This window comes from Coregonus clupeaformis, chromosome 34 (assembly GCF_020615455.1).
Source record: "Coregonus clupeaformis isolate EN_2021a chromosome 34, ASM2061545v1, whole genome shotgun sequence".
Taxonomy (NCBI): Eukaryota; Metazoa; Chordata; class Actinopteri; order Salmoniformes; family Salmonidae; genus Coregonus; species Coregonus clupeaformis.
In genome coordinates, this window is record NC_059225.1 from 1567501 (window position 1) to 1591389 (window position 23889).

General features: G+C 43.8%; 1 protein-coding gene across 2 annotated transcripts in view; it reads left to right on the top strand.

The window, feature by feature from the left end:
* The window catches only part of rsu1 (Ras suppressor protein 1), a 38641-nt gene extending 17419 nt beyond the window's left edge, over nt 1-21222 (top strand). For both annotated transcript variants that reach the window (XM_041861915.2, XM_041861916.2), the window contains exons 7-9: nt 13-127; nt 2232-2364; nt 19640-21222. In XM_041861915.2, the coding sequence (XP_041717849.1) occupies nt 13-127; nt 2232-2364; nt 19640-19742 (351 nt within the window). In that variant the 3' untranslated portion in view covers nt 19743-21222. The remainder of the gene's footprint in view (nt 1-12; nt 128-2231; nt 2365-19639) is intronic.
* The last annotated feature ends 2667 nt before the right edge of the window (nt 21223-23889 follow it).

A 23889-nucleotide genomic window follows, 5' to 3' on the forward strand; every position in this document is an offset into this window, starting at 1 on the left:
TCCTCTCCATAGCTGAGTCTGAGGGATAATGATCTGATCTCTCTGCCTAAAGAGATAGGAGACCTGGCCCAGCTCAAAGAGCTCCACATTCAGGGCAACAGGCTCACTGTGCTGCCTCCTGAACTGGGTAAGACTGATCACACAAACACACTATTGCACACAGACACATGTGCATGGACACACACACGCATACACACACACTCACACAATCACTGTATGTGTGGTGCAGGTGTAGTTGACTGCTCCTCTGATTGGCTGGCCTCTTCCAGCATCGCTCCACTGCCCTCACTGTCCCACTGTGTGTGTGTGTGTGTGTGTGTGTGTGTGTGTGCGCGCATGCCCCAGACTGCATGCTTCACAGATCCACGAACCCATGAACCCCCACAGAGGTCACCAGGGGTCAACCCTCTCTCTGACCGCATGTAGAGTACAATGTGTGGACCCTCACCACTGGAGGTTCTGCAGTGAAACACACTGTGGAGAAACACCGCTCAACCCAGCTCAGCTTACAAAACTGAATCTCCTTCCAGTACAATACAAAGGAAATATTTTCATCAGTTAGTAAAAACCAAAAAAGGAAATGTCTTCAGCCAAGACCTAAAGCGGGAGAGAGAGAGTTCAGGAGATGAAGGAGAGGGCGGGAGAGATGGTCTCCCTACCTCTCACTCTTATTCTCTCGCTATCTCTCTCACTCTCTGTGTAGAGCTGATTAGAATCTCCCTGTCACGGCTCCCTAATCCCAGTTTCTTACTGCTCTGGCCTTGTTAGGGCCACAGCTACACCACCAGCCAAAAGAGAGGGAGAGACTGAGGGAAGGAAGGAGAGAGGGGGGTAGGGAGAAAGAGGGGAAGGAATGTAGACTGAGAAAGAGGGGGTAGAAAAAGAGATGGAGGGGAGGAAAAGAGGGGGATGAGGGAAGAAGGGAGTGGCCCCTCGAAACAAGGAGCAGCCAAGTGCACAAGGGAAGTACAAGTATGGGGATAGAAGAGCAGGCATAGTGTAGCTGTAAAGACCACACTGGAGAGGAGAGGGACTAACACCACCTCATCCTGTAACCAGGGGAGAGGGACTAACACCACCTCATCCTGTAACCAGGGGAGAGGGACTAACACCACCTCATCCTGTAACCAGGGGAGAGGAACTAACACCACCTCATCCTGTAACCAGGGGAGAGGGACTAACACCACCTCATCCTGTAACCAGGGGAGAGGGACTAACACCACCTCATCCTGTAACCAGGGGAGAGGGACTAACACCACCTCATCCTGTAACCAGGGGAGAGGGACTAACACCACCTCATCCTGTAACCAGGGGAGAGGGACTAACACCACCTCATCCTGTAACCAGGGGAGAGGGACTAACACCACCTCATCCTGTAACCAGGGGAGAGGGACTAACACCACCTCATCCTGTAACCAGGGGAGAGGAACTAACACCACCTCATCCTGTAACCAGGGAGAGGGACTAACACCACCTCATCCTGTAACCAGGGGAGAGGGACTAACACCACCTCATCCTGTAACCAGGGGAGAGGGACTAACACCACCTCATCCTGTAACCAGGGGAGAGGGAGGGAGGGATGGAAAGGAGGAAGGGAAAATATAAAAAATATGGAGATTATTCTCTTTCTGAGGTTTCAGATGTATGTAATATAAATCTAAAAAAGTGTATTTCAGGAAGATTATTACAGTTTAGTCATACTGTAAAACCATGAAATCATTCACTCTCTGAATTCAACCTTAGTTCAGTCTCACTGTATTTTCCCAGACAAAGCTGAAAGCGAGGAGTTGAGTAAGCAGAGCAGTGAAACTGTAGATTCTGTACAATTATAGATGAACAGCTGAACAACACTAACTGACTAGTTAGCATGGGGCTGCTGGTGTTGGCTGGCTCTGACCAGGCGTAACGTTGGGTTGAGGTTGGGGGGACCTTGGGGTTTTAGGCTTTAGGCCCAGACAGCTCTCTCAGTGCTGGGCTAATCAGATGTGTGTTAATTGGTCTTTGAGGTGCTACCATCAACCACATTAGCACAATGACCCGTCACCCGCGCCACAATGTTATCAGAACGTTGTTCACTCTTTCACCCTTGCTCTGCCTCTTTCCTCACTCCTCTTCTCCCCACCCCTTCATCTCTCCACCCATTGACTTCTCCTTTCCTCCCTGACACTCTTTTCTGTATCTCTCTAAATCTCCTAATCTCTCTCTGTCCATCCCCCTCTGTCTCTCCTCAGGTAACCTGGATCTGACTGGGCCTAAGCAGGTGTTCAAGGCAGAGAATAACCCGTGGGTGACCCCCATAGCAGACCAATTCCAGCTGGGAGTCTCCCATGTGTTTGAATACGTCCGCTCCGAGACCTACAAGTAGTAAGTAGTCTAATCTACAAACACCACTACACCTATAGCAGTGGTGGACTCACTGACTCCGCCTGCTGAGGGAGAGCGCTCTAAGAGGAGAGAATGGGACACGTGTATCTGTGTGATAATAACTTTCATGCGTGTGACTCTGTGTTGGCAGAGTGTGTCGGTAGGCAGTGTGTGTGTGTGTGTCCCTCTCACCCTGGCCTTGTGGATGTATCATGGTGTTTGACCCTCGCCCTGCCCTGCTCCCTCCTGGGTCATCAATCCGTTCCTCTACCGCCGGTGTACAGAACCTTTTGGTTGCGTTGTTCTCCTGCTCAGGACTCTATGGATTTCCACCCAATGTCAGGTGTAAAAGGGGGATAAATAAAGAAGTGTGATGTCACGTCCTGCATAGGTCCGACCCCGGCCCCAGCTGTCCATGTCCCAGACTCCCTCAGCGCCAGACCCAGACCCAAGGATGGAGAGATGGAGGAGGGAGATGATGGAGTAAATAATATAATATGCCATTTAGCAGACGCTTTTATCCAAAGCGACTTACAGTCATGTGTGCATGCATTTTTACGTATGGATGGTCCCGGGGATCGAACCCACTACCCTGGCGTTACAAGCGCCATGCTCTACCAATTGAGCTACAGAGGACCACACCACCTCAGAGTAATACAGACCTGTAAATCAGAGTAATACAGACCTGTAAAACTTGGCCATTGGTGGGAGCCAGTGTTCTCTCTAAGCTGTGCACATCCTCCAGGACTGGCGCGCAGAACAAATGCCAGGCTTCACTGCGTTCGCCCCATTAGTTTGCACTATATAAATGTTTTTTCTGTGATCGAATCAACATTATATCAGTCCCTTTTCAATGCAACAAACCAAAACAAATCTAACTTTGCAAGATTTAGTCTGGTATTGTGTTGTAGGCAGAGCCAGAGCGTAACGGAGTAGGATTCTATTGGCGGGGGTAGCCCACGAGCGGTCATTCAATCACCCGCGAGTGAATATGCTTTTCAGATCAGATCAGAGCCTAGTTAGCAAGTTATTAGCCCAGTTATAGATAAGTATAGGTCAGCAATAGGGAGTTCAGTTGGTGGGAGCTATCCAGAGACCTGAGCTAACAGCATGAAATAATACATAACACCGACAACAGCACAGCCCTGTCTGACGAGCCCTGGAGCTGTCAATGTCTGCTTTGAGTTACCTCTACTGTCTGTTCACTGCTTAGCCCATCTTTACAATAAAACCTCACACAAAGACTCTCTCTATTTCTCTCTCTCTCTCTCTCTGTGTCTCTCTCTCTCTCTTGTAATATGTTTTGCCGTTTAAAAGAGCAGAGACTTTTAAAGATTTCCTGTGTGTGGATGGTAAGGCTAATTATAGTCCCCTTATAGAGGTCAGTTTTATTTTGGAGTCTTTGTTTCTGGAACAACCCAGTCAGGTCATTCTAGTTAATGTCGGTCTGTCTGGTTGGTTCTATTAACCCAAAATCAGAATCAGATCAATTTCTATGACAGGCTTGAGGCATTCATTATGTATTTTGTCTGTATGGGACTGGTATTGTAGTACATTATCAACCCAGACCAAAGCTATACATTTATGCACTTAAACATTATCTATGCATTGAAACCCGTAGTTAAAAGCATTAGTTTGTACTGTACCCGATATGTTCTTAGATGGCACAGTTTAACTAGCCTTGTCCTTTATCTGTATGTGCTGTAGCTAACTGTTGTATCTCTAGAAGACCAGAGATACAGTCTAGGTGGAGGCTACAGTGCTATGTGAACTGTAGGCGAGACATGTAGTTCAGATAGATAGCAACATGTCTGGTTGTTTTTCCTTGCCCTGACACTGCCTTACAACTGAGGGGAGGACACAGAGAGAGGCAGAGTCGCAGGCAGAGTCGCAGGCAGAGTCGCAGGCAGAGTCGCAGATGCAGATGCAGAGACAGAACAAATCCCTCTGTTTGAATACTTTCACATCCAGCTGATCCTACATCTTCAGAGAGACCCGACCCACACACTGGAACTGATCTTCCTACACACGCTGTGTGTGTCTGTGCGTGCGTGTGTCTGTGCGTGTTTGTGTCTGTGCGTGTTTGTGTCTGTGCGTGTTTGTGTCTGTGCGTGGGTGTGTCTGTGCGTGGGTGTGTCTGTGCGTGTTTGTGTCTGTGCGTGGGTGTGTCTGTGCGTGTTTGTGTCTGTGTGTGGGTGTGTCTGTGCGTGTGTGTGTCTGTGCGTGTTTGTGTCTGTGCGTGGGTGTGTCTGTGCGTGTGTGTGTCTGTGCGTGCGTGTGTCTGTGCGTGCGTGTGTCTGTGCGTGCGTGTGTCTGTGCGTGCGTGTGTCTGTGCGTGGGTGCGTGTGTCTGAATATGTGCCCTGGTGCAAGGAAATGTCTGTCTGAGGGTTTACCCAAAACTATGGCATCCCACTCGACTATTGAGCTGTAGTAGATACTACAAACATACAGTATGCATCTATGCACTTTCATGCTCAAAGTTACACCTGTTGTCGCAATCAAACCAACCCCAATTTGTCTGTCAAGCCAATATAGCACACTTATTATAGCATTCTGTTTACGAAGTGTATGTTTTCTTGGAAGTTTCCCTCTGTGTTTTGATAGCTGTATGCTAATGTAGCACTGGCCACTTTGACCAACGACAGGTTTGATGCACAATCAATGCTGTCTGCATCAGTGTTGATGTTAAACGCAGCTGGTCAATGAAAATGCTGTGTACCATAAATCACTACTCAGACAGGCCAAGTCAAACCAGCGTCCCTGCCTCTGAGATTATACTAGACTTCTCGCTTTATCTGTCTCATAAGTCATCTTTATATTTCCTATTTGATTTGCTGATTCATCAAGACAAAAGTGCTGGTGAATGTGCTGTTGGAAACTTCACTATCTGCTGTTAATACTGGCCGTTTTATTTGGTGTTGCAAGAGACCGATTTGCAAGTGGCACGGTCAATGGTCGCTCCCTCTAATATTTTGTATTATATAGTGTTTTGTATTTGTAGAAAGTACCCCAACTGGACCTTCCAGTTGAGTGTTCTCGTTGGTACAGAATGCAAGGCCTCTAGGCCTAAATCTATTATGAGCTGGCAAATATGCATCAACGTTTCTTCCTTCCCTGTCAGTCAGCTTACATCCTCCTCTTCTGTAAAGTGAAAAATACATTGTCTGTCGGCCTTGTCTGTCGGCCTTGCATTAAAGAACATAATTGGTTAAGGAAAACTGTGATAAATAAAAAAGTATATCAGTTTCACTTAAGGACCAAAGGATTGACAGCCGTCCCATATAGATTGCAAAATAGTTGGGAAGAGATCTTTGACGTACCGATCCCATGGCATAGTGTTTATGAACTGACACGCAAAACGACACCGGATTCAAACATTTGAATCTTTCAATTAAAATTATTATATACAATTCTTGCTACCAATAGAATGTTATTTATATGGGGGATATAATCTTCCCAGCTCTGCAGATTTTGCTGTGAAGAGACAGAATCATTAGATAATTTGTTTTGGTTCTGTCCATTTGTAGCTTGTTTTTGGACACAGGTCCAGGAATGGCTAAAGGATTGCAATATTTACCTGGAGCTAACCTTGCAGATAGCATTACTGGGTGATCTGAAAAGTCATAGTCAATCGATCAATAATATAATAATACTTTTAGCGAAAATGTTTATTTTTAATTCACAATCTGTAGAAGCAATGAGAATAGAAAGGTTCAGAACTTTTGTAAAACATTACAGTACGGTTGAAATATATATGGCAAATAGAAATCCTATATGGATGGTGTTAAGAGATAGATGGGAGGTATTGAATAGAGTAGAAGGATGGGACTAATAACAAATAACAACAAATAATAGCAAAGATAGCTAATAATGTAAGCATACTGTGTCCATAATAAGTATATAGGTTGTATGTTGGGAGCTTTTGGGAAAGAGCACAATTAGAAAGATATGGCATATAGAAGCAAACCGGATGGACATCATGAAAATGATCGGAAAGGTTGAGAGTAGAAGTAGTTCAGGAGCAAAAAATAAATAAATAAATATATATATATATATATATATATATAATTATTGTAAAATTAACTGTGTCCATAAGGTGTAGATAGTAAGTATAGACCGGAAGTAGAGGCCTGGGCATTGTTGTTCACTAATTTACTCCAAGTAGGGAAAGGATGGCGGGGTTGAAAAGTAATAAAGGGGAGTATATATATAAAAAACATGGGGGATTGGAAGTGATGCAGACAATTACATTGATAGAAGATACAATCTATCTGCAATATTAAGCTGATCCCCCCCCCCCCAAAAAAAAAAAATAAATATATATATATACAGTGGGGAGAACAAGTATTTGATACACTGCCGATTTTGCAGGTTTTCCTACTTACAAAGCATGTAGAGGTCTGTAATTTTTATCATAGGTACACTTCAACTGTGAGAGACGGAATCTAAAACAAAAATCCAGAAAATCACATTGTATGATTTTTAAGTAATTCATTTGCATTTTATTGCATGACATAAGTATTTGATCACCTACCAACCAGTAAGAATTCCGGCTCTCACAGACCTGTTAGTTTTTCTTTAAGAAGCCCTCCTGTTCTCCACTCATTACCTGTATTAACTGCACCTGTTTGAACTCGTTACCTGTATAAAAGACACCTGTCCACATACTCAATCAAACAGACTCCAACCTCTCCACAATGGCCAAGACCAGAGAGCTGTGTAAGGACATCAGGGATAAAATTGTAGACCTGCACAAGGCTGGGATGGGTTACAGGACAATAGGCAAGCAGCTTGGTGAGAAGGCAACAACAGTTGGCGCAATTATTAGAAAATGGAAGAAGTTCAAGATGACGGTCAATCACCCTCGGTCTGGGGCTCCATGCAAGATCTCACCTCGTGGGGCATCAATGATCATGAGGAAGGTGAGGGATCAGCCCAGAACTACACGGCAGGACCTGGTCAAAGACCTGAAGAGAGCTGGGACCACAGTCTCAAAGAAAACCATTAGTAACACACTACGCCGTCATGGATTAAAATCCTGCAGCGCACGCAAGGTCCCCCTGCTCAAGCCAGCGCATGTCCAGGCCCGTCTGAAGTTTGCCAATGACCATCTGGATGATCCAGAGGAGGAATGGGAGAAGGTCATGTGGTCTGATGAGACAAAAATAGAGCTTTTTGGTCTAAACTCCACTCGCCGTGTTTGGAGGAAGAAGAAGGATGAGTACAACCCCAAGAACACCATCCCAACCGTGAAGCATGGAGTTGGAAACATCATTCTTTGGGGAAGCTTTTCTGCAAAGGGGACAGGACGACTGCACCGTATTGAGGGGAGGATGGATGGGGCCATGTATTGCGAGATCTTGGCCAACAACCTCCTTCCCTCCGTAAGAGCATTGAAGATGGGTCGTAGCTGGGTCTTCCAGCATGACAATGACCCGAAAAACACACAGCCAGGGCAACTAAGGAGTGGCTCCGTAAGAAGCATCTCAAGGTCCTGGAGTGGCTTAGCCAGTCTCCAGACCTGAACCCAATAGAAAATCTTTGGAGGGAGCTGAAAGTCCGTATTGCCCAACGACAGCCCCGAAACCTGAAGGATCTGGAGAAGGTCTGTATGGAGGAGTGGGCCAAAATCCCTGCTGCAGTGTGTGCAAACCTGGTCAAGACCTACAGGAAACGTATGATCTCTGTAATTGCAAACAAAGGTTTCTGTACCAAATATTAAGTTCTGCTTTTCTGATGTATCAAATACTTATGTCATGCAATAAAATGCAAATCAATTACTTAAAAATCATACAATGTGATTTTCTGGATTTTTGTTTTAGATTCCGTCTCTCACAGTTGAAGTGTACCTATGATAAAAATTACAGACCTCTACATGCTTTGTAAGTAGGAAAACCTGCAAAATCGGCAGTGTATCAAATACTTGTTCTCCCCACTGTATATATACTAACAAATAAAAAATAAATACAAAAATATAAAAATAATGAAAACAAAAATACATTTCTCCAACATTGAAAATAAGCGTTTGCTTGCAAAAGTTCCGTAAGCGCAAGTGTTCCACAATTTATTTTGATGCCATTCTACCTTTTTTGTGTTAAAAGGTTTTTTGAACACTCATTTGCTAGAAGTGAATAGGTTTTGTATCTTTGAGACTATACTCAGTTGGTACATGGGCTATGCTCGTCACGGACATGATGTACTGTAGCGCTCTAATTATGTGAAATCACCATGAGGTGGATTTTAAATAGGCTATTCAGACAATGTGATCCTCATTCTCTGTCAGTCTGTTAACGAGGTGCAGACTTTGTGGGGGATGGTGTTATTTAGTGTACTTTCACTGTACTTGTCCCCTTCCCTCTGTATGAGCTCCCTCCGTGTGTGTGTGTGTGTGTGTGTCAGACCTGGGTTCAAATACTATTTAGGGTTTCGAAATGACTTTTTCAAATACATTTTGAAGTTAGTAGTTGAATATTGGAATATATTTGGAAATACACTTGGAATGTATTGGCATGTATTTGAAAATATTCAAATACAAATATTGAAATGCTCCCATGCTTTTGAACCAAGGTCTGTGTGGTGTTTGGAAATAAGTATTTGAAAATACTTTAGGCTATTTATAGGAAGTTATTTGAAAATACTTCAAATAGAAATACCTGATTTGGGCACATTATTTAAAAATTCTCAAATACACAGAAAATTCGTTTTTAAGTAACTAATAATTAAATATGCATGTATTTGAACCCAGGTCTGGTGTGTGTGTGTGGTGGGGGTAACAGTTATCTCACATTAGACAGGCGTTAACAGACCTCCAGGTTAAGTCTGGTCTCAGAAGGATTCATATGCGCAACAGCTTCCTTCTCACTTTCCTCAATGTCCTTCAGACACCACTACTCAAGACTACTCTCTCTCTATTTCTCCTCCTTTCTCTCCCTTTTCCTTCTCCCACTATTTCTCCTTCTCACTATGTTCCCTTCTCTTACTCTGCCTCCATCTAGCTCTCTTTCTCCTTCTTCCCATCTGTCTCTTCAACATCAGTTTAGTCCCTAGCATGTCATGGAGTTTATGTTCATTGTTTGCTCAAGGATAAGAGCATCAATATACTTTTCAATGCAATGCATGGCAGGAAATGTTTTATTTCTTGGTATGTCCGCTTGAACAAAGAATACATTGCAGTTGGTAGTACACTATAAAGCGTTAGTAATTCTGCATGAGTATAATCCAACCCTACCATATATTCTGGAAGTAGTACGGTCTCTTCTGTCACCATGACTGATTTCTGTCTGTGTTGTCACTAGTATCCAGAAATAGCTGGGTTTTCTTTATGGAGATTTGTCTTCAGTCTTCTGTGGTATTCTAAAGCCTGTATACTCCTCAGTTTAGGACCAAGTGTTTGAAGGAGGAAGGATATGAACTGTTAAATAGCGCCCTCTCTTTCCTTCGTCCTTCTTAGTTCTTAAAATGAAATGTGTGTTTGGCTTAATTGTGTTTAATTTCTCAGTCAGCTCTGGACAGCTGTGCTGTGACGAACGCTAGCCGCCCTCTCTGAGAGAGAGAGAGAGAGAGAGATTTGAGTTGACCATGTGTTAATGCTTTATGAACATGCCATGGCTTTCCCTTCGCCTCTGTCTGTCAGTCCGCCATCCAGCTGCCAATTATTTCTGTCAAGTTAACAAGCTCTGTATGAAATATGCATGACAGGTACTCACACAAACCTGCTGTGAAACCACTACTGCTGGCTCCAGACAGAAGCTAAATAGGCTTTAGGTGTATCAGTAAAATAAGTCCTATAAAACTCTTAGGGAGTGTTCTCCCCAATGCTGTGTGGGTATTAGGATCATTAGGAACCAATCAGGGTTTGTCTGGTCTAGACACAGGTGCTCAGCACTTTACAAACCAACCCACTTCCATCCAAATGGCACCCTATTCCCTGTATAGTGCACTACTTTTGATCAGGGTCTATAGGCCAATGGCCATGTCAGGCACGTGATTTTATAATGATGTGTTTTTAAACCGTAGACCTCTGGAGTTATTTTGTAGGACTTCTGAGTTTATTTTGAGTCCAACCTTAGAAAGTACAAATGGAGAGGCAATGTGATGGATGTTATCTGGTGTTGATAACTCTGAATTCAACTAACACTTTAGTGTCATAACGGCACGGTAGGCGAGAGGAGAAAATCCTTTGGTGTATCTAACTAACATCCCCCAACACACAGACGCACACACTTTACCTTAGCATATTTTATCAGGCGTTTCTGCATGGCTAGCCCTTGTTCGTTAATTCTGCTGAATGTGCTCAGAAGAGTTTTCAGACTTTCATTCTCTCCTTGCTAATTATATTCATGCATTAATGAATACGCCCTGCCTCGCTGACATGGGTGCACAGGGGCCCACTGGCTACTGGGTACGGCTGCCATTTGGGTCTCTGTTCCCTTCTATGACTAGTATGTGTTTGGAGCCAGCAGAGGCTGATGAGCTATCAGTGCAGCTGTCAGTGTATGAAGCTGGGAGAGGCAGAGACAGGCTGGGGAAATGGCTGATGAGCAATAAGCAAACTTTGACAATCTCATTACGGACTGAAGCAGTCAGTGATAGTTAAAACCTAAACATCCAACATCTACTGTATATTCCCAGATCGAGAGTTTGGCTGTTAGAAAGCATAACACTGCTCTTCTGTGAAGAAAGATGACAATATGCGGCGGTGGAGGAGGAGAGAGTAGACTTGGCATGTTATTGTCTTGTAGTGGCAGATTGCAGATGGTTTTCCTGTCCGACACTCTACAGACCCTATATAGTGTATAACCACAGTGCATCAGACCCTGTATATAACCACAGTACATCAGACCCTGTATATAACCACAGTACATCAGACCCTGTATATAACCACAGTACATCAGACCCTGTATATAACCACAGTACATCAGACCCTGCATATAACCACAGTACATCAGACCCTGTATATAACCACAGTACATCAGACCCTGTATATAACCACAGATCCCAGGGATAGAAAACACTGTCCAGCTCCCTGCCTCAGCCTAAATCCATAGTGACACGGCCACAGGAAATCCATGGGGAGCCTCGATGAGACTAAATGACAATAATTAAGACGCATGACAAACGAGCTGTGCTCCCGGCCTATGACAGATCTTTCCTACTCGCCTCCCTGCCTGCCCACATCGTTAGCTGTAACCTTAAGGATGATCGAACAGTCTATTGTTGCTGACTGACCAGCCCACTGCTATGCCTACGTGTGGCACAGACCCAAGAGGGTACGAAATTTTTAGGATATTCTACCTCCGCATTTACACAACTCATAGCACCAACGTATTGTAATGCGTATACCCCTGAGAAAAATGACAATACCAATGACCCTAATGTAGATCCTCAAGAGTCGTGTATCTTTCTAGGCTATTAGTGCAGGCCTACTACTGTGTGTATGAGGTTGTTGGACTGTATTTGTGCCATAGAAGTGGATGGCTACTTCGTTAATAATGCATGCTGTACAGAGGATACTTTGTGTTATTGTTACAGCATTGATTTCACTGATTTCTCTTCCTCACAGGGGCCTCGATCGTGCTGTTTGGGGCCCTCGATTGGCCCCTTGTCCCCAGTCATTATGGGGACTGAGAGAAAGAAGGGAGAGAGGATAAGAGGGAGGAGTGAGTGGAGGTAGAGAGACAAGGCCCCTGTATGTTTGTCCTTTAATGAGTCGTCTGATTGATAACCTGTAGGAGGCCCCTGGCCACTCGGGCCCGTATTATAGAGCTGTCCTCGAGGCCCGGCTAATGAGAAGTGATGGGGCTCCAGTGATCTCTCACCCCATCTGACCTGACCTATAGATACTGTCTTCTCTGAGGTATGCAGATTCATATGCATAGTACAGAGAAAGGTATACTTGGACATTTGCAATGACTATGATATGTGGTTGTTTTCCCCCCTATTAACCTTAGTTGAATGTACTGACTGTAAGTCGCTCTGGATGAGAGTTTCTGCTAAATGACAAAAGTAAGAGTTTGTACGTATTTGTAGGCACCCTATGAGTTTGAATTAACTTGTTATAACTAGAGCAATTGATAGAAATGGTAGATGTTGCTTTCTCTCAGTAGTAGTATATTTCCATCTGTAAAACCTATAGTACTGCAATAAAATAACTGTAAAACCTATAGTACTGCTATAAAATAACTGTAAAACCTATAGTACTGCTATAAAATAACTGTAAAACCTATAGTACTGCTATAAAATAACTGTAAAACCTATAGTACTGCTATAAAATAACTGTAAAACTGAAATTGAACAGAGATGATACAGGATAGAGCTAGGACCATAAACTGAAAATCTTCAAAACCGACCATACCGATCACTTATTGCAGGCATTTAGCAGATATCGTTCATTACAATAAGAAGCCTATACTAGAGAAATTTGAAATGAAATATGTTTGCTAATATTTTATTGTTAATGGGACAATTGATGGCAACAACCATCAAACTAGTAGATAAATAAAATCAAAATTACACATTGTTATAAACGTATCTTTCTATTCATTTTTATTGCATCAATTCAGGCAATTTATTGCGATATGGATTTTTGTTCAGATCCCCCAGCGCTAATACAGGACACCTAATATCAGATCAATGGTCCTGCACAATTATCAAGAGAGAGATAACACACACACACACACACAAACACACACATTGGCAAGTGCCTTGATTATTTAAGCCGTGTAAAATGTAAAATAGAAAAAGCCTTATAAAGAGTCTGTAAGACCACACCAGGACTCAGAACCCATTATGTTCTCTGGGCTGCTTTCCCCCTTTTAATGGCCATAACTGCTCACAAGGGTCCTATCCAGTCCCCTCCCTTCTCTACTCACTGCAATGCTATGGGAAATCTTTGTGTTTATTCAAAGACAGAACTGCTTCTCCTGCTGCAGCCCATGTACAGTAGTAACAAGACTCTGGTCGGCCCTCATTGATTTGTGGGGGGGGGCAGTTCTGTGGATATCCCATCTTCCCCTTGGGCCCTGGCCTCTCCAGTGAACAACAGACTGTGACAGAGAGAGAGAGAGAGAGGGAGGACTGAGCGCACACAGAGGAGCAGGGGAGGTGGAGGAAGAGGAGGATGAGACGTCTCGGTATAGACATTCCCATGGGATGGAACGTCTACTTTTCTGTTCATTTTTTAAAAGTGGATTTTTGCCCCCAATGTTTTTATGAATATGACTAGCAACAACAGAATCAACTAATTTTAAATGACATACCTACAGTAGGAAATAGGAGAAAAAACCTGCTGGTAAGCTTTCTTGACTTGGACATACGTCACACGGTGATGTCATTTTGAATGTTGAATAGCTCCATATGTATTTATCCTGCAGACTATCCGCCGATATAAAGTTTGTGCCTATTCCATAAAATGAGGCTTGTGAAAGCGGCCTTTTTCTACACATGACAGGATCCGGACAAGAAAATCGTCATGAAATCGCCTGTAAAACCCGAACTGTGTGAGCTACAAACTAATATGTCACCAATATCAAAAGGGGAGACTCTCACAAAAACGAAGGTGTCGGTTGTTTGTCTCTAAGACATCCACAAGCTTTACAGTAGTCGTCTGAAGGTAACTCCGTACCAGGCTGTAAAAATAGCAAACAGTACATAGGCGGTCAAATGTGCCAAAAATAACGTGACCAAACATGGGTCTAAACATTGGATCTAAGTTTTCTTATATCTCTCAGATATAGGACAGACACTTTAAAACCTAGTTCCTTATGATTAATTTTTTTACTTTCCGTTTTGCCATTGTTATTCAATGTGTTTCTATGGGCTATAGCAGTTTAGGCCAAATTCAATATTTAATTTTAAAAAATGTATACCTGCAGGGGTCCTAAAATTCTAAATCAAATGGCAAAATGATAATTTTTTGACCATATTAAAACAATTCCATGTGTTAGCTCAGTAGATTTTGCGATCTAAGGACTTAGACCTACAGGGGTTAACCAGCTAAACAGCTGCTCTGAGCAGAATTTGGGAGTTACATTTCTAGCTAATAGGCTATGTTAGAGTTTATACTTCCTCTTCCAAATATAATGTGGGGAGTTCAAAATAAAGAAAAACTATCTACCAAATGTATGCATTTTAAAATGTTGATTTACTTCTTCCTGCCATTATCATTCACCTTTTTTTTTACTAATGTATGATTGAGTCGCCAGTTTGCCTGGGAGGGGAACCCTTGGCAACACTAGGTTGAAGACCCCTGACCTATTTAATAACTGTTGATATTGAACAAACACATTTATAAAAGATCTTTATAGTCTGTTGACAATAGCTCTTTGCCCATATCAGTGGTACAATAGGCCAGAGTAGAGGTCTGTGCGGGACTAGTTTCTTAATTCCGCTCCCGCTGCTTTCCATACCACGCCTCTCCGCTCCCGCTGACTTCTTGTCTGACTCCCACCTGCTCCCGCAAGAACTGGTCCTAAACCCGACCGCAGTACCGCAATGTTATTTTAGCTGTATGTGACGCAGCTCACGTTGCCACCCTAGTCAAAATCTAAAATAGCCCAAGAAATAGGTTAAAATACCAGAGATTTTCACGTGGCCCATTATATCAGTATTTATTGGGCCATATCAGCCAATAAGGTAGACCTAGTTTGAAAGAGAATACAGTTATAAAGGAGTGTACTTATATTTTGCATAACTTTGGGAGCGGGACGATTTGCAAACAGAGTAAAATACATGTTATCAATATTTATTTCCAGTCGGAGTCTAAATGAGCCTATCATATTTAGGAAGTTAAAGACAACTGCGCCGTGCTTCAACGCCCATATAGCCTAGTCTACAGGCTATTTAATTGGACCACACTTATAGGCACACTTGATCTCGCACGCCCAACAAAAGAGAATATTGGTAGGCAACTGAACGTAAATTAGAAAGAATTAGGTTATTAGATTTAGTGAATATTGCAACAGAGGTGCTTTTAACACAATAGGTAACGAATAGCCTACAAATCAAAGGCAACCTTTTCGAAATAATCTTGCATAACTTTGATAGGAGCAGGACAATTTGCAGGCAGACATAAATAAATGTGTTATCAATATTTATTTCCAGACAACGTCAGAGCATAAACCAGCATATCATATTTAAGAAGTTAATTTCCATGGAAAGACAACTGCGCATGCATCTCCACCCATGCATAGGTGCATTTGATCTCGCTCGCCCAACACAAGAGAGGAGAGGTAGTTACTGAACTTGAAGCAGAATTATCAGATGAATAGTGTGACAGAGGTGCTTTAATACAATAGATGACGCATACAAAACAGAAAGACAACCGTTTGAAATAATCTGCGGCGCAAAAACAAAAAAAAGTCATCCTAAAGTTGTCTGTCTGACCGCCCACTCACCGTAAAGCATGAAAAATACAGACTGTGCCGCAATGCTCTCTGTGGGATCCCGCGGGATGCCCTCGGAAAAGCAGCTCTCTAGCCCAGAGCAGAGAAACGATAGCATGCTGTTCAGGTGGCATGATAGAGCATATCTCTGCTGTGTCTCCCTCTTTTCTCCCCTCCCCCACGTCTCCCGCATGGTTCCTCAGTATTCCACTCATGTTCCTCTGCCATGTCATTCCTCTGAGACTGTCAGAATGAGAGCGGGAGGGAGGGGGATTGATGGATGGAGGGAGAAGGGGGGGTTGAGAGGGAGGGAGGAAGGGATGGGTGGAAGAGGCGGGAGGGAGGGAGAAGGGGGAGGAGGGATGCTTCGTTGATCCCACCACTCCTCCTCCCACCCCTCCTTCCTCTCCCTCCCACTTCATCAGACCAATGTAAAACAAGACCAATTAACTTCTGAAACGGTGGTATGTGTCTGTGTACGTGTTTCTGTCAACACTGATCCTTCTGACAAGCCCCGGTCTGATCAGCCTCTATCTGCATGTCTCGGTGGATAATAAACCAACTCTACCAAGCCTTCAGAAGACTCCCAACAACAACATCACACACAGCCAGGCTACGTCAACTACATACCACTGTATGACCGCCACACTGTAACAGTCATCCTGGTAACATAGTGGACTCGCCTATATAAGGTCAACGCTGTTGAGAGACTGAAAACTAATATTTTGTGAAACCTTGGTTTCAACCTATCATGCTTCATACTAGATGTAATGCAAAGACCGCCAATGAGACATTATATTGTTGTAAACATTCATGACATCTTATGTCAAACTCTAAGTCATGTTTATAACAACCCAATGTAGGCATTAGTATGCATTCAAATGAAATGTTACTGTATGTGTTTTAACTTGACAATGGAGTCATCTTTGGGTTTCAAAATATAGTGAACAAAAATATAAACGCAACATGCAACAATTTCAAAGGTTCTACTGAGTTACAGTTCATATAAGGAAATCAGTCAATTTAAATAAATAAATTAGGCCCTAATCTATGGATTTCACATGACTGGCCAGGGGCACTGCCATGGGTGGGCCTGAGAGGGCATAGGCCCACCCACTGGGGAGCCAGGCCCAGCCAATCAGAATGTGTTTTTCCCCACAAAAGGGCTTTATTACAGACAGAAATACTCCTCAGTTTCATCAGCTGTCCGGGTGGCTGGTCTCAGACTATCCCGCAGGTGAAGAAACCGGATGTGGAGGGCTGGCGTGGTTACACGTGGTCTGCGGTTGTGAGGCCGGTTGGACGTACTGCCAAATTCTCTAAAATGATGTTGGAGGTGGCTTATGTTACAGAAATTAACATTCAATTCTCTGGCAACAGCTCTAGTGCACATTCCTGCAGTCAGCATGCCAATTGCATGCTCCCTCAAAATGTGAGACATTTGTGGCATTGTGTTGTGTGACAAAACTGCACATTTTAGAGTGGCCTTTTAATTGCCCCCAGCACAAGGTGCACCTGTGTAATGATAATGCTGTTTAATCAGCTTCTTGATATGTCACACCTGTCAGGTGGATGGATTATCATGGCAAAGGAGAAATGCTCACTAACAGGGATGTAAATAAATTTGTGCACGAAGTTGGAGAGAAATAAGCTTGTTGTGCGTATGGAACATTTCTGGGATCTTTTATTTCAGCTCATGAAACATGGGACCAACACTTTACATGTTGCGTTTTTGTTTTTGTTCATTATAATTAGTGTACTACATTTCGAAACACATCTTTATCATATTGCCCTGGCCTACACCCTAGCAATTGTTCTTACATTTCCTATCCTTCCTCTTTAGTGACTCCCTTGATCCGAAACACTCCATCATTAATTTGGAGGTATTATTCTCTCCTCTTCAGATTGATTTTTTCTTTATGACACAATGAATTGTTTTCACTTCCTCTCTGCATCCACCTCCTCTAAATCATCCATCGGCGGGGCGAGAGCTACAATTATGCAGAAACACAGTGGCTTGTTATGCCACTACTGAGTGCTGCACCCCACTGCATATTATTGACAAAATGAGTAAACCCGCTCTTTTAAGCAGCTCCCTCCATCAGTCACCCCCTTCTCTGTGCCGCTAGATCTCTGCTCTCTTATATACTCTCACACTCCTCTTTTCCTCTTATCTCTCTCTCTCTTTCATTCTTACCTAATTTCTCTATTAGTCAAGTAATATACCGGTAAAACAGCAGACTATTTGAATGCATTCCAATGGTAATGCTGTGGCTTTATGCCGGAGTCTGTCCCTGCTCTTGGTCATGGTAGCGAAGTGGTTTTGATGTCCAAGTAGAAAGAGGACTATATCTCTTAGGACCCTGGTTTTTCCAGACACTGGGGGCCCCAAGGGGCCAGTGGAGTGGCTCCTAGCCCCCAGCCAACCCCCTCCTTCTGGGCCAAAGCACCACGGCTGGCTGAGCAGAAGCTCTGGAGGAGGCAGGGGGGGACATCCGCTCCCAAGCCCCAGGAGGGGGTCCTGACACTGGGCCAAACACAGAGAGATGTGCCTGTAGAGCTAGAAGATTCAAGGTTCTTCCATCACACAGTGACAGACGGGATGGCAGAATCTAGACTGTAGATACTTTATGGATAAGTAGTGGGAAGGAAATTAAAAGGAATTACATGTTTTTTTACATTGAATTGACAGAACATATATATTTTTTTTCACTAGCCAAGGTTGAGTTTGGCCACACTTAAACCAACATCTTGGTGTTCTATATGAAGGTGTGTGTGTGTGGAGTGTATGCATGCTTGGGTGTGTGTTTCTGTCTGTCATCCAGATGGTTGCGGTGTTATCCCTCACAGTAGGGGTTAGTTGGAGCAAGAAGCCGCAACATAATTTGTTTATGCTGATAGACAGTAAAGATATCGCTCTGTCAAAAGTGAAATATGAACTATCTACAATATTAATTAAAAATGTGTTTGATATATGCAGCGTGAGAGTCAGTCAACACCTTTTGTGTGTGTGTGTGTGTGTGTGTGTGAGCAAGAACGAATCTCTGCATGGCTATATCTCAAATTGCTGTATTAGAACTGAACTTCTTCCATAAACCCAAGCTAAGCAGGCTCTTGACATTTGCCTAATCTGAAATTTGAACTATTTCTCAAATGGCACTCTTCATTTACCCTCAACAGGTGGGTTGCATGCCTGGCCGTAACACACACTCAGCTGTCTCCTGCCCCTGTCCATGAACCTGCTCTTTATCCTTCCTTCTTTCTTTTCTCTCCTCCTCCTCTCCGCTTTACCTCTCTTCAGACAGTTGTTTACAACCTCTGTCTTTTCATCGATGGCCTTTGTTCCTTCTTGTTCTTCTTATGCCCGCCTGCTACCCCTCTATCTATGTATCCCTCTCTTTCTGTATCTTCCGCTCTTTCCCTCTCTTTTTCGCTCTCTCTCGCGCTCTCTGTCACTTTGCTCGGCCCCATGGGTGGCTCACCCTAACAGAGAGCGAAAGAGCAGTGGACTGGAAAGGACTATTCCTCCCTCTATTTTCCTCCCTACCCAGACTGGCCCAGTTCTAAGATAATTGTCTCTTTGTGTATTCCCTGTTCCTCTGCAGGATAATCCCCAACTGGGGCTGTTTAGCCTCACATAGATGAAAGAGAGAGATGGGAAACACTCTCTTTGATTATGTCCTATTTATTTAGCCCTGTTTATTTAAAAAAAAAATGTATAAATGCTGTAATAACGTTTAATTAGTTATTAGACTAATAAGAGGTTGAATTAAATACTGTACATGCTTGATGATACATGAGGAGAATAGTCAGGACGAGATGTCGAGCTGAGATTCAGTGTAGCTGTGCATGAACGCGTGACAAACATCCCTGTTTCTTCTCCTCCCACAGTCTGTACGGCCGACACATGCAGGCCAACCCCGAGCCTCCGAAGAAGAACAACGACAAAACCAAAAAGATCAGCCGCAAGCCCCTGGCCGCCAAAAACAAATGAGGAAGTGGAGGATGAAGAGGAGGCTTGTTTGTCCGAGCTGGACCTCACTGCATGTGCCTTTTTTCTGTTTATTTATCAGAGGAACACAGAACTACATTTTATACTGCTCTATGTTATGTTCATGATGTTACACTAGTGTTAGAATGGTAGTCCACCATGCATCTTTATTCAACAGCCACAGAGGGCGATTTTATTACAGCACCCTTTAAGCAGACCAAAGGACTGATTCAGTCAACCCATCCTATTCAAACCAATTCATAAAGCGTATTTTATTAACTTTTCTCAGACAGTGTGATTAAAAAAAATCTGCAATTGTTTCTTAACTTCATTTGGAAGATAAATAATTTCCCAAGCCATATCTGTGGTGATGAAGTCATAACACAGGTTGACTGACTCTAGCCCCGCGGTCCCAAGGTAACTGAATTAGCTTGTCCTGGCGGGGGTGACTATTGTGAAACAATGCTAATTTGTGTAGCTATCTGCCAACACAAAACGCCTTGTAGACTAACCATTAGCTTCACCCCGCGTTTGATTTGATCCAGCTTACCAGAGAGAGAGTGAGGGGAGGGGGTGAGTGGGGGGGGTGTAGGAAGGAGAGCAGGCCATTTTGGAGAGAGGAGGTGAGAGAGGTAGAGGGGATGAGGGAGGGTGAGGAGAGGGGAGTAGGCCATTTGGAGAGGGTCATATCCGACCCCTCCAGCACTCCCTGGTGACTCCTTGTCTCCACTGTAGTGAGACAGGTTGTGTAAAGGCAGCCGCTGCAGCCCGAGTGGAGGGAGGGATTTTAGACGGCTTTAAGGGGTCTTAACTGCATCTGTTGTATCCTGCCCTCGAGGGGAGTAGAGGGGTGTAAAGTCACTGTCTGTTACCTTCTCCTAGTTGTTTTCCAACACAGGGATATGTATCCTCACTGTCTCTTGTGGACAATTGTACACGTTCAGTCTACGAGCTACGGTAGCCAGCAGTGGCAAAAATACCCCCAGAGCTCATTTTATAAAGGATAACAAGTAGCTTTCAACAATGGGGTGGCCATGTTCCTTAGGTATCAGTCATATGGGACATAACACTGAAACAATATGGCGTCCTAAAGTTGCAATCCACTATAGTCTGGTACGGTGCTCAGTCATAATCCACATTGTAAGACCATTGTCCAAGTCTTTTCAATGACCTGGAGATACTGAAGGATTTTGATTGTTCCATTTTCTCCTGTGACTTTGAAATACATCTGCAACTGTCTGGGACAATCTATAGAATAGCCATTGATAGCCTAAGTCTTTACTGAAAGTGTTATTTTTAAAAGTGCCGTGGAACACACGCTTCCTGCCAACTGTCCTTAACATTTCAGCTTAATAATGGCAATGAAGATAATGTATTCCTTTTATTATGCTTTTATCAAGCCATGTTCCAGATGCCACAATATATTGTATGTTACATGTGTTCTGTTTTCAATATTTTAAATAAAGCAATCTGTTTGAGTTTCGATTTTGGTCCAAATCCACTGTAAAAGTTTGATAACCCCTATAAGTGTGGTTTCTAGGAGAGTTAAACACTGAACTGGTGGACACACAGCAAGTCAGTCAGGGAGATCACACACCCTAAGACGGCCATGTCACGCCTCACACCCTTGCCCTCAACACACACATCTCCCCTGTTGTCATGACGGCAGGTGGAGAGAGGGGATGAGATCTTTGAGTTGACCTTTCAGCAGTGTCTCTCCTGGTAACCAGCTGATGACTCTTAGGATGGTGTGTGCGGGTGTCGATCAGTGTGTGTGTGGGCCACCTTGGGGCTGCCTGTCCTGCTCGTTCACACACCACGCTCACAAGCACAGTGGGCACATCTGTCCATCTCTTAGAGCTGGCGCAACAACTCAGAGGATGGAACTGGAGACCTGACATGCATCCACACACTCCCTCTGCTCTCACACACACCTCTCCTCCCTCCCACCTACCCACACACAACTCACCCCCCCCACCCTACCCACACACATCTCTCCTCCATCCCTCCCACCTACCCCCACACACCTCTCCTCCTTCCCACCTACCCACACACACCTCTCCTCCCTCCCACCTACCCACACACGACTCACCTCGCCCCATCATGCCAGCATACCCCTTACCCATTCCTCCTCAGTGCTACTCTCGATCTCTCTCATACCTGTCTCCAAACACTGTCTACTCTACCTTCTCCCCATTCCTCATTAACACCAGTAAATCATCCAAACATCTCATCACTCTGTCCCCTGTGTTCATCCACAGCCTGTCTCCCTCTCCAATCTACTCTCTCTGCCCCATTGTCTTCTAATTGGTGGAATCACTTCTACACAACACTTGTCCCTCAACCAACAGTGCAGACGGATTCGTCACGCTATCTGACGTAAGACAACACCCTCTGCCCTCTATCCACTTCCTCATCCATCCTTCTCTTCCCTCTACAATACTCTCTGCCCTCTGCGCTCTTCCTTCCTCCTACTCTTCCTCCTACTCCTTCAGTCCACCCAGAGGTCTGGCCAGAGGGTTTAATCTGATCCCTCAAAAAATCTGGACAATTACAAATCCAAAATAGGGCGTGGTTTTTAAACTTTGCTAAAGGTATTGGCAATTCATTACTGCCTGAGTGTTTAGAACCAATCCATCTCTTTGTGGATTTAGAATAATGGCAACCTGACCCATTCTCTACAGCTGTTCAATTGTGTTGTCAGCCTCCATTAGAATGGGAGGACTGGCCTGAGAAATGGAGCTCGTCAAGGGAAATGCATCATTATGCGAACGGTAGATCAGTCAATGACAACAATGAATCTATGACCTTTTCCAACTACTGTTGTTTTAAGTTAAAACTTCACAAAGCTGCAGTGGAATACATTTGATTCTGGCCCCCTCTTTGATTTTGGTAAAAGTCATTACCTCAACATTGTGTTGTTTTTTTAAGCTCTTTTTTTTATTTCCTTTGTGCTACTCCTTCATTTAAACAGATGTTATTCCTTCGTTCCTTCTTCTTGATTCATCTCACAGCCTCAAGGACACAATAGGTCCCCAGCTAACCAAGGCCATTGATTTTCACTGGGTGATTTATAGGGTCCAGTGTGTGTTAGGGCAGACCTGATTGGCTAGGGAACCTGCTCTATGCCACCTTAATGGGTGAGGTGGGGGAGATGGCATATGGCCAATTGGTATCTACATGTACCTATGCCACCCAGATCATGCCAATCTATAGAATAGGAGTACCAGAGAACGTGTGTGTATGTGTGTGTTTGAGTGCGTGCTGTTCGTGGGTGCGTGCAAGCGAAACTTGGTCTTGGGTGGCCTTAATTCTAACAGTGAAATATTATTGTCACAGCCACCTTTTTGGTACCAGTGCTACGTCAAAGCTCTTCATACATGACCTGCTGCTTTTACGAATCTGGCACGTTGTGATCCTTATGACCTGCAGTCTGCGCACAGCAGACGTACAGAAGAGGACGCAGTGTGCAGGGCTTTGCGCACATCCAAGCGCAACACAGCAACCGTGTTTGTGGTAACAACCTGTTGAACTTGTGAAAGGAGCATAAAGTATATCACCTAAAATGTATACCTCATATTTACCTTGTATACCAGGGCCAAGCAGCAATAAGCTACTTTAAGATATAGTTTGTGTTTACCACAGCAATGTGCTATAATTTATCGTCTGCTGTTATTATATTGACAGAAGTGTCATTATAATGGCCGCCCTGTTACCTTCGAAGCTCATTTTCAGGGACTTGTATAATGTATCAACTAAGTGGTCTCAATAATATTGGATTTTTGGCGGTATAATAACCCCGAACCATGGTTTGATTTAAATGACATGATAAGAGTCCACGACCAGCGATTGCCTTGTCGTGGCCCCTGATGTCCTTGGTTTGAGCTGAGAGAAATTAGTTTGGATTACAGGAATGTAACCATGTATTAATCATGTTCACATGTAAATAGTAAGTGCTGTATTGATTGTAGTCTAAAGAAACATATAGAGACGTTGCCACATGCCCCTGAGTAAACGCTAAAGTAAAACAATCCAATTTGTCTAAACTTGAAACATTTCTCATTTATATCCTCTAAAGCAGTGATTCATGCCAACTTTGTCCAGGGCCTGATTGCGTCCCTCCAAGCCTCTCTTCCTCTTGTCCTAGTGA